Here is a 10,806-nt window from a genome sequence, read left to right on the forward strand (position 1 = left end):
AAAATCAGCTGTTTTGAATCTGGACTTGTTGACTTGTTTCCCCATTTGGACATGTAATTGTTATTCCTCCTCATAGTCCTATAATTCTGACATGACTGACTACACACTGTGGATGCTGAGGAGGACTACCCAAGTAAAGACGGAGAGGGAATTAATTTAAACAAGAACTAAGAACTAGAACTTAAGTAACAAAACTCAGAGGCACTCTACACTGAACATCGGAAACTCAATATTCTGCAAAAATCAAGAACAAGTCAACCAAGCTCAAACACCTGGGTCAAATATCCAGGACCATGAGGAGAACAATTTAATTTATGGATGACTTAAACTAAAAAGTTAAATAACATGTCTAAAACACTCTCACACACACAATTATACAACAAACTTTTTATTTCTTTAGTTGGATGAACTCATGTATTTTACAGTAATCTGCCATATTTCATGTTTGTATGTATTTGAAGCTGATAAAGATGCAAGGTTATGTTTATCTCTGACAACAGCAAGCTTAAATAAAAGCAGTGGCATTATGAGAAGTTTTATTTCCTCTCATTTATTTTTGGTAAGTTTAGCTGATGTTACTGTAGAAGCCACTGGGGTCACTTTCTACCTTTGTCTTCACTGCAGAATAAGTCACCGCTTCCTCTTTTTTAACCTGTATAACAGAAAATTAAAGGCTTTAAATAATTCAGACCAGATTTTGTTTTGCTTTTTTTGTTTCTCAAAAAATTCACTGGTTCAAATCAAATGGGTTAATGAATAAAATATGCATCTACAACTGTTAGATAGCCCAAAAGTAATTTTAAAATGGAATATAAGTTTAAAAAAAAACCAATAGTTACATTTTTCCTCAGTGAGGCATTTTGATCAGTGTGGTCAATAGTAGCATAGGTGATGCTGCTCTCTGGCTCATCCTGAAAGCAAACACAGTGGTTCAAAAAGCAAAAACATGAATGAAAACTACTTTAGGTTCTATTTCAGGCACATGATGATCAAACATAGTCTCAAAAACTAAATGTTAACTTTCAAATAAAGACTTGATTTTGGCTTTACTCTTATTTTAGTAAAATTCTGTATGAAAGGGTGAAACTAACCAAAAACCCTTTTAAAACGTCCACTAAAATCAGTGAAGTCAGAGAACAGGAATTGCAAGCAGGCTGAGGTTATTATGACATTGTGCCAAAAAAGTGATTGTCGTTCCTCAGTCACTCATTGCATCTCAAACCAGCTTTAAACTGCTGCAAAGTGCACCTGTCCACTTATTCACAGGTACGTATTTTTTCCCCTCTCTATCTATACAGACTTTAAATAGCAGATGATGTGATGTCCTGGTTTTAATAATTTAATATAATGAAGTTCCCCCTGAAATTTTTCAAATTTCATTGTGCATCAATGTAAACTGATCAGTGGGTATACTAAGTAACCATGCAGCATCAGTTTTCAACATACACAGTAATCTGATGAATCCAGGTTTAACTGGAATACTTTAGACAGCAAATTAAGCCAATGGATAATTATATAAGTAATAATTTAATGTATTACTATGTTCATTACTATATTTATTATAGATACATGAACTATTTATCAACTGGCCCAAGACTCCTTGAAGTATTTCCTCATTCTAAACGAGAAAAGGGAAGAACACATTGTCATCATATACTGTGGCACGGTCAGCATGTTGCAATTTTCCAAGTGATCAGTGGCAATAATGTGCAAGAAACAAGGTCCTTTGTAAAGGTTATATTAATATGTAATAAAGAAAAGAAACTTCACTGGTATTTCTGTTATATTTGAAAATATATCATACATAGTGTGAATCAATATACTTACATGTTTGGGTCGGGTGGGTTTTTCAATGTCTGGAACAAAAAGTAGAATCAATAATCACAGTGTAGAGCTTCTTAAATCAATTTTCCAGTGCAAAGTATATTAGACTGAAGTAACCACAGTTAAAATTTAGCATTTTCACAAGTTAACATTAAGCTGCAATTATTGCAGATTGTTCAAAATGGGATAGAGATCTTGTAATAATAAAATAATACTAATAATAATATTAGATGAAGCAGATGATAAATAGATGACCCAACAATGACCACATTTATATGCACTATAATTACTAACCCTCTGTCACTTTAGCACGCCTCCTGTATTTGATGAAAACAGCAGCGATGACGGCAACCACCAGCACCAGCATCACAGCACCAATGATGATGAAAGCCTGGTTCAGGGTGGAATCTGTCAGAGGATTCAAAGTAGTCAGCATTAAAAGTCATTAAAAAGTCATTAAGAAGTATGTAATTCACTTAAAAAAAAAGAGTGACTCACTCTTATATCCCATCTTATCTTAATTTACTTTTCCTATTGATGTTATCCTACCTGTGAGGACAGGTGTGTAGTGAGCTTCTATCTTCACAGTATTGTTATCTTCAAACTGGCAGGTGTATCTTTTCTTGTTGCCACTCTGAAGCTTCACAGTCAGAAGAGAAACACACGTGCGTCCAGTGTTCTTGACACCTCTGTCCAAAAGCACACTTCCTGTCTCATCCACCCAACGCATACTGTTACAAGGAGAGGTAGTATAGTATCTAAACAGAGAGCACTCTAACGTGACGTTTCCATCCTTCTTTGGATCAGCGTCTGATGGAAATGCTGAAACTGAGGAGAGAACACGAGCGACAACTGTTATGCAAGTTCAAAACATCTGGATCATCTTCCTAAATGTGAGAAACCTTATGAGACATCCCAAATAAGTTCTATTTTTCTCCTGGTATTTTAATAGCTTAAATAAGTGATTATCTAAAAGTAGTTTTACTAATTTAGAATATAAAATTTGAACTGAATACATAAGCAATGGCCAGATTTACTGCTCTCATCTAATGAAATAAAAACTCTTTTGATTTAAAGACCTGTCTCCATGTTTCAACGCGAGAGCTTTAATTCCCCAAAAGGTGTTACATTCAGTTACATGACACGTGTAGAGTGAAATCAATGCTGTATCCCTCATAATAGTAATTGTGGGGATGATGGGTGTGTTTACTGCTTAATGTACGGTGTCATTCACAGATATGGATATGTGGAAGTACATGGAAGTCTAAATACTCACTGGTCAAAATATTTAGGTGCACATTTGTGTCCTGATCAGCGGTCCCCTCAGGCCGACAGAGGTAAAGACCGGCATCCTCTGCAGTGATGTTTTTAATACTCAGCGAGCAGTTACTGTGCAGACTCAGTCTGGCAGCTTGAGCTGAGTTCTTCTCAACAATTCCATTATCAACCATAATTATCGTCTCAGACTCATATATGTTGTAAGCCCAGGTAACCATGGAGCATGTATCAGGCACATTATCACAAGGCATAATGACATCATTTCCAGGTGTTAGATACAAAACGTGTTTGGTTTCACTGAGCCCCACTGCAAAGAAAAGAGCACATTCTGAAAAATGTGTATATAGCATACATGGTCATCTAAAAAAAAAAAAAAAAAAGAATGAACTGAGTGTAAGAGGTTTGTTTTATTTTATATTTTTTCAGCTTTTTTTTTTTAGAATCAGTTCAATGTCCAACGATTTCTTTGTAATATACAGAAATGGCTTTGGATTTGTTAGAAGATCACAAATCAAGTTGAATCAAGTTTAAACTTGTTTCCAAACTGAACTCACGCTCATGCCACAATTCTGTCTTAACAAATTTTGACTAATTTTAACAAGTAACAAAAACCTTGTGTGAAGCTATCAAAGTGGTTATCAAAGTAAGCAATAAAAATAAAGGAGGCTTTACCTTCACACTGAAGCACAAGAATTAGAAGAAATGTAAGCAGGACCATTCTGTGCCGTTCTGTCAGCGGGCGAACGTTATGAGGTTTTTCTCTGCTGCTGGTCTGTCTGATGCTTCTGTTTCCTCTTTGACATCATCACAAACCACCAACATTATTTTAAAAGAACTTGGATTATGTCACATCCGTGCATGCAAACACAGCTAAAAAAAAAAATTCACCTTAATTAGATGGATGAAAACTGGTTTGGCCTTAGAGTGGGATAATGTTGAAACAAAAAGTGTTGCAATTTCCATTTAGTAATGTCAAAAAGAGGAAGTGTGATGATTTGGAACTAAAATGCCGATTTAGCAGAAGACAGAAATGACATGATTCAGCTGCTGGTAGCAACAAACAGCTGCTTTGGGGGGGGGGGGGGGGGGGGGGGTCCCAGTTTAAAACTGTGGCTGTTTTAAATCAACCTGTCACATAAAACATGTGGCAAACAGGATTATATGGAGGAGATTTCAGATGATCAACTCTGTGATTAAGCTGTCTGACACTGTGTGTGTGTGTGTGTGTGTGTGTGTGTGTGTGTGTGTACCTGTTTAGACATCTTTATGGGGACCAAAAAAATTTGGAATCTTAGTATCCTTGTGGGGACCAACAGTGACTTGTGAGGACAAGAGTGCCCGTCCTCATGAGTGTGAAGGCGTTTTTGAGACTTCAAATGTGGTTTTAGTGTCAGGGTTACAATTAGGTAATGGTTAGGTTTAAGCTAAGGGCTAGAGTTAGGCATTCATTTTTGATGGTTAGCGTTAGGGTAAGCGGCTAGGGAAAGCATTATGTCAATTAGATATCCTCACTAAGATATCAATATGGGAATGTGTGTGTGTCTCAAAAGTAAAGTTCAAAGTATTTAACATTAGTCTTAAATATTATAAAAACATAATGAGTACTGCTATGTCCAAGATCACAGATACAGCGATGGTTTGGCTAAAACAAAACAGTTTGTGATGCAGTTGTGTCAAAAGTCATATTTTTATCACATCAATTTAAAATGAGGCTTAAATAACTGTTACCTTGACACCTTCTGAGAGGGACAGTTTAGATTCACAGAATGAGACAGGAACTTTGGCTTTCAGCTTCACTTATCTTCAGGAGTCAAACGTTCTGACCAAGAAGCAGCATCGTGATAACTGACATGAATAACTTTCTTAATTCAAAAAACATTTAAACTTCAGAACTCACAGAATGAGGCAGGTAGCTTTGAAAACAACTAAACAGGATTCCAGAAGTTCCATTTTTGCAATACAAGTCTTTATAGTTTTGTCAATATTTGAAAGATTTAAAGACATTTCACGAAATTAAATAGTTACTGTACAAAACCAACACAAAAAAATTACTGTGAAAAGGTGATTGCATATTAAAATGTGTTTTTAATATTAGTCTAGACACAGATTTTAAAATTTGATCTTCCTTTTAATAGTACATAGAGGACTGTATACAAACACAAACCAAGCACAGGAGGGAGAACACTAAAACAATACAAAATAAGAATCAACACAAAACACAGGATGACACCAAAATGAAACACAAAACGCTGGGTCACTGACCCAGGACCATGACATAAGCAACATTTTGTTATGCAAGCAATGTTTTTATATGTAGTTTGGTCATCATTCAAAAGGAGGTCATGAGATTATGAAGTATTAAAAAAAGAAACTTACAGGGAAAGTGTAAGATATTATTTTTTGCAATAGAAAAATGTAATTACAAACAAAGATTCATTTTTGTTCTGGTTAACAGAGGGTGGTGCTCTGACGTTCAGTCCAGTTCAGGATCAGCTGTCCTGTTTCTCACATTTTCATAGTTCACTGTGTCCTCATCACGGTCACCCACATAATGTACCTGTGAAAAACAACACAGGTAGATCGTCAGGGGAAACTCTAGTCATTAAAATCAAAATTGAATCAAATTTAAAATAAAATACTAGGTCATCTAAAAGGTATCCTTAGCTAGTTTAAATTAGCTAGCCATGATCACACTGACGGAGACTGAGGGTAGCACATCTACATAATTTACAGTACTTCTAGTACTTCTGCCATCTTTAAGCCATTTTCACACACAAATGTCAGATAATTTTGGGAGACTCAGGTTAAGATATCCTCCATAACAGGTGTAGGACACAGGAGGAAATAGTTTTCTTAGGTTTTTGGAAAATCTGTTATAGCCCAGCTAAAGAGTGCAGGAAACAGAGCACTTGAGCCTTGAGGTGCATGCACCAGATGCTTAGCTGCAGTATCTGCATGTCTGCTCACAGCATGAGATTGTTTTTGAATGGAGACAGTAATGGATTACATACAACTGTTAGTTTTTTTTTAACTTTACTTACTAATGACTATGTCACTGTCACTTGAAGATTTAACTTAACTGTGAGCATTTCTGGAGTCTTAAAAACATGTTCTGCTGCCACTGAGGAAAAGTAATTATGGCAACCGAAAATGAGGTCATAGTGTTTCCTGCCATTTACAGCAAAAAGAAAAAAATCTCCCAAAGAGCTGAGGAATAAGTGTGTCACAGGGACACAGTGATCAGCTGAGATCAGTTGGGTCACAGACTGGTCTCAGCAGATGGCTGCCCTTCCCTGAGACTGGTTCTGTCTGAGGCTTCTTCCTCTTGAAAGGGAGTTTTTCCTTCCCACTGTAGCCAAGCGTGTTTTTCAAAGAGGTTTTTGATCGTTGGGGTTTTCTCTCTACTGTTGTAGGGTCTTTACCTTTGAATACAAACCATCTTGTGGTGATTGTTGTTGTGATTTTACAATATATAAATTACATTGAATATGAAGTTGTTTTTTTATTTGTTTCCTTGTTTGTTCGTTTATGTGTTTGTTTCTGGTGCATAATGGAAAAAAAAGTACACAACGCTCTAGTCTTATTTTGGGCGATAAGATTAAAAACTACCCAGTAATCCTATAAACATTTGCGACAAAGCATCATAGCAGGTTAAATTAAAAATATACAGATTATGTTTTTCTGTGCCATTTACAGTCTTTATATTAGAAAGCCTGTGTGTTTAAAATTTAGTTTTTTTAAACTTACGTTGATGTCTTCAGGTGGCTTTTTCCTTCCTGAAACGAGAGCACTGAATAAATTCAAATGTCTTTTTGTTGGTAATCTGTCCCATTTCTGATCTGAATTGTCTCACCTTTGTGTCTGATCACAAGAACCATGATTACAATCATTATTGTGAGTCCTGCAAAGCGAAGAGCCCACATGATGCAGTTCAGAAAAGACCGATCTGGGGTATTTAGAGAACACACAGTTCAAAATATTTATTTATAAATTTGATATTTTTTAGTCAAAGTATTTAAATAATTTTAGCTGCTGTGAAAATCCAAACTATTATTTATACTAGGAGCTCAAATGTCACGGGTCAAACTGATCTAATTGTTATACAAATCCTACCTATGAGGACAGGTGTGTAGTGAGCTTCTATCTTCACAGTATTGTTATCTTCAAACTGGCAGGTGTATCTTTTCTTGTTGCCACTCTGAAGCTTCACAGTCAGAAGAGAAACACACGTGCGTCCAGTGTTCTTGACACCTCTGTCCAAAAGCACACTTCCTGTCTCATCCACCCAACGCATACTGTTACAAGGAGAGGTAGTATAGTATCTAAACAGAGAGCACTCTAACGTGACGTTTCCATCCTTCTTTGGATCAGCGTCTGATGGAAATGCTGAAACTGAGGAGAGAACACGAGCGACAACTGTTATGCAAGTTCAAAACATCTGGATCATCTTCCTAAATGTGAGAAACCTTATGAGACATCCCAAATAAGTTCTATTTTTCTCCTGGTATTTTAATAGCTTAAATAAGTGATTATCTAAAAGTAGTTTTACTAATTTAGAATATAAAATTTGAACTGAATACATAAGCAATGGCCAGATTTACTGCTCTCATCCAATGAAATAAAAACTCTTTTGATTTAAAGACCTGTCTCCATGTTTCAACACGAGAGCTTTAATTCCCCAAGAAGGTGATACATTCAGTTACATGACACGTGTAGAGTGAAATCAATGCTGTATCCCTCATAATAGTAACTGTGGGGATGATGGGCGTGTTTAATGCTTAATGTACGGTGTCACTCACAGATATGGATATATGGAAGTCTAAATACTCACTGGTCAAAATATTTAGGTACACATTTGTGTCCTGATCATCGTCCCCCTCAGGCCGACAGGAGTAAAGACCGGCATCCTCTGCAGTGATGTTGTTAATACTCAGCGAGCAGTTACTGTGCAGACTCAGTCTGGCAGCTTGAGCTGAGTTCTTTTCAACAATTCCATTATCAACCATAATTATCGTCTGAGACTCGGATCTGCTGTAAGCCCAGATAATCCTGGAGCATGTATCAGGTACATTATCACAGGGCATAACGACATCATTTCCAGGTGTTAGATACAAGATGTGTTCGGTTTCACTGAGCCCCACTGCAAAGAAAAGAGCACATTCTGAAAAATGTGTATGTAGCATACATGGTCATCAAAAAAAATGAATAAAACGATTGCAAGAGGTTTGTTTTCTTTTTCTTTCTTTTTTCTTTTTTAGAATCAGTTACATTCAATGTCCAACGATTTCTTTGTAATATACAGAAATGGCTTTGGATTTGTTAGAAGATCACAAATCAAGTTGAATCAAGTTTAAACTTGTTTCCAAACTGAACTCACGCTCATGCCACAATTCTGTCTTCCCAAATGTTGACTAATTTTAACAAGTAACTAAAACCTTGTGTGAAGCTATCAAAGTGGTTATCAAAGTAAGCAATAAAAATAAAGGAAGCTTTACCTTCACACTGAAGCACAAGAATTAGAAGAAATGTAAGCAGGACCATTCTGTGCTGTTCTGTCAGAGGGCGAACGTTATGAGGCTTTTCTCTGCTGCTGGTCTGTCTGATGCTTTTGTTTCCTCTTTGACATCATCACAAACCACCAACATTATTTTAAAAGAACTTGGATTATGTCACATCCGTGCATGCAAACACAGCTAAAAAAAAAATCACCTTAATTAGATGGAGGAAAACCGTACTGGTTTGGCCTTAGAGTGGGATAATGTTGAAACAAAAAGTGTTGCAATTTGCACTTAGTAATGTAATGGTAATAGTAATGGTTAGGTTTAGGCTAAGGGCTAGGGTTAGGCATTCAGTTTTGATGGTTAGGGTAAGCGACAAGGGAAAGCATTATGTCATTTAGACAATATGAGATATCAATACAAGAATGTGTGTGTGTGTGTGTAGTTGAGAATAGTAGAGATAGTTCAGAGGAGACCGATCTGGGATATCTAGAGAACACACAGTTCAAAATATTTCTTTATAAATTTGATATCTTTTAAGGTATTTAAATAATTTTAACTGCTGTGAAAATCCAAACTATTATTTATACTAGGAGCTCATATGTCATGTGTCAAACCATAGCTGCACTAGCCATCAGGCATACTGGGCATTTGCCCGGTGGGCCGATGGTGATTTTTCGTTTTTATGGGCCGATGGGGTTTTTTTTGTTGTTGTTGGCCAGATGCAACAGACGTGTGTAGATCAACAATAGATAATATAGAGTGTGGAAGAGAGTACGACCATGCAGCGTTTAAAGCCTGGACATACTTACATTACTTTAAGTTTTAGTCTGTAAAAAATGACAAACACATTACCGTCTGCTGTACACTACATAAAAAAAAGAGTTGGGCTGAAAGGTCTACTGCTTTATTACATATTCAGGTCGTGTATCATGTTTTTAAAAAGTAACTAAGTAACTAATTACTTTCGAAAATAAGTAATCAGTAAGGTAACGGGATTACTTTTTTGGCGAAGTAATCAGTAATTAGTTACTAATTACTTTTTTCAAGTAACTTGACCAACACTGATTAGGACCCAAGATGCAGGCGCAGCTTCTGATGCAAGCTTTATTTTAACGGTGACGGTACAAACAGCAGTGGTGATGGCATGTGCAGAACCTAAGAGAAGCTAAACTGGAAAAACTAACAAAAAACAGACCAGAAACCTTTAAACGGAGATGCAGGGAGACAACACAGACGAACCAGCAACGAGCATGAGATGACACACACTGAATACACAGACAGGAACATGAGAGAACGAGGAACAGGTGGCAACACAGCTAGAACTGACTGGGCACAAAGAGACAAGGAAGCAAAGCAGAATACACTAACGTAAGACACAGACTTTCAAAGTAAAACAGGAAATACACAGAGAGGCAGACTGGAGGGGGAGAGAGAACACTGAGGAGCACGAGGGAGAGCACAGACATGATGGGTTGGGGAAACATGGAATAAAACACAAGGAGGGAAAATAAGGCACCAGTACTCCAATACACAGAGGGAGACACAGGGGGTAAAGACACAAAGGGAAATCCAATAAACTAAAGTGAACAACTTAGGACCCATAGAAGAACTCTTTAGAATGACAAATGAACTTAACATGATACAGAAACACAAGAAAACTGAGAGCGCTAGGTCAGAATGACCCAGGACCATGACACAATCCAACATTCTCATTGCCATTCATTTACCATGATACCTGAAGTGTTTCACCCACAAGGTCAATCTTATGTCACAGTAGAAGCTAAATCAGCTAGTAATAGGGTCATGGGGACAGCGCGGTGTATAACTGGCTTTTTCAATTGAAGCCCAGGGGCAAGTAAAACAAAAACAACAACAAAAACAGGTCTTGGTTAATTTAACTTGGTAGAGTTTCTAAAAGTCTGTAAAATACATGCCACAAAAGAAGGACAAGAAGGCCAAATTATTTATACTTACTCCTTTTATAGCCCCTTCTTATCTTTTGTCTGACAGAAAACATCTTCATTTATAGCTTTATAAGCTTTCTTCTGATTGGCTGCTCCTCATCAACACATGCAACAGAAAGTTGAATGAACAACTGTTTTCACATCCAGAGCTGTGTGCCTGAGGTGAGCTTTGCACATACTCTATCCTCATTATTTCAAACTCTGGGCTGCAATTAAATACATACACAGGATAAGACACA

The 10,806-nt window shown here is 36.8% G+C and overlaps 2 protein-coding genes across 2 annotated transcripts; both read right to left on the reverse strand.

The window, feature by feature from the left end:
- Positions 1-167: 167 nt before the first annotated feature.
- Positions 168-3,914, reverse strand: LOC109194784 (uncharacterized). Its single transcript, XM_019345597.2, has 7 exons — positions 3,775-3,914; positions 3,101-3,409; positions 2,374-2,652; positions 2,119-2,232; positions 1,828-1,856; positions 840-911; positions 168-652 (listed from the first exon to the last, which is right to left on the reverse strand). Exons 1-7 carry the CDS (start codon positions 3,818-3,820, stop codon positions 566-568), a joined length of 936 nt encoding a protein of 311 aa, XP_019201142.1. The 5' UTR covers positions 3,821-3,914; the 3' UTR covers positions 168-565.
- A 1,661-nt stretch (positions 3,915-5,575) lies between these two features.
- LOC102081802 (uncharacterized) lies at positions 5,576-9,871 on the reverse strand. Its single transcript, XM_005452520.2, has 7 exons — positions 9,806-9,871; positions 8,598-8,719; positions 7,934-8,242; positions 7,216-7,494; positions 6,956-7,048; positions 6,850-6,878; positions 5,576-5,659 (listed from the first exon to the last, which is right to left on the reverse strand). The coding sequence occupies exons 2-7, from the start codon at positions 8,641-8,643 to the stop codon at positions 5,576-5,578; spliced, it is 840 nt and encodes a 279-aa protein (XP_005452577.2). The 5' UTR covers positions 8,644-8,719; positions 9,806-9,871.
- Positions 9,872-10,806: the final 935 nt, after the last annotated feature.

The sequence above is a fragment of the Oreochromis niloticus genome, linkage group LG15 (assembly GCF_001858045.2).
Source record: "Oreochromis niloticus isolate F11D_XX linkage group LG15, O_niloticus_UMD_NMBU, whole genome shotgun sequence".
NCBI lineage: Eukaryota > Metazoa > Chordata > Actinopteri > Cichliformes > Cichlidae > Oreochromis > Oreochromis niloticus.

Bases quoted from the DNA above. Each gene is read 5' to 3' on its own strand.
- LOC109194784 (XM_019345597.2), bottom strand. From the start codon at position 3,820: ATGGTCCTGCTTACATTTCTTCTAATTCTTGTGCTTCAGTGTGAAG. The intron at 2,653-3,100 runs GTGAGTATTTAG...TTCTCTCCTCAG, and splicing joins GCACCTAAATATTTTGACCA to TTTCAGCATTTCCATCAGAC. The intron at 1,857-2,118 runs GTTAGTAATTAT...TTTTTGTTCCAG, and splicing joins GCGTGCTAAAGTGACAGAGG to ACATTGAAAAACCCACCCGA.
- LOC102081802 (XM_005452520.2), bottom strand. From the start codon at position 8,643: ATGGTCCTGCTTACATTTCTTCTAATTCTTGTGCTTCAGTGTGAAG. The intron at 8,243-8,597 runs GTAAAGCTTCCT...TTTTCTTTGCAG, and splicing joins TCTTGTGCTTCAGTGTGAAG to TGGGGCTCAGTGAAACCGAA. The intron at 6,879-6,955 runs GTGAGACAATTC...CTCTCGTTTCAG, and splicing joins TCTTGTGATCAGACACAAAG to GAAGGAAAAAGCCACCTGAA.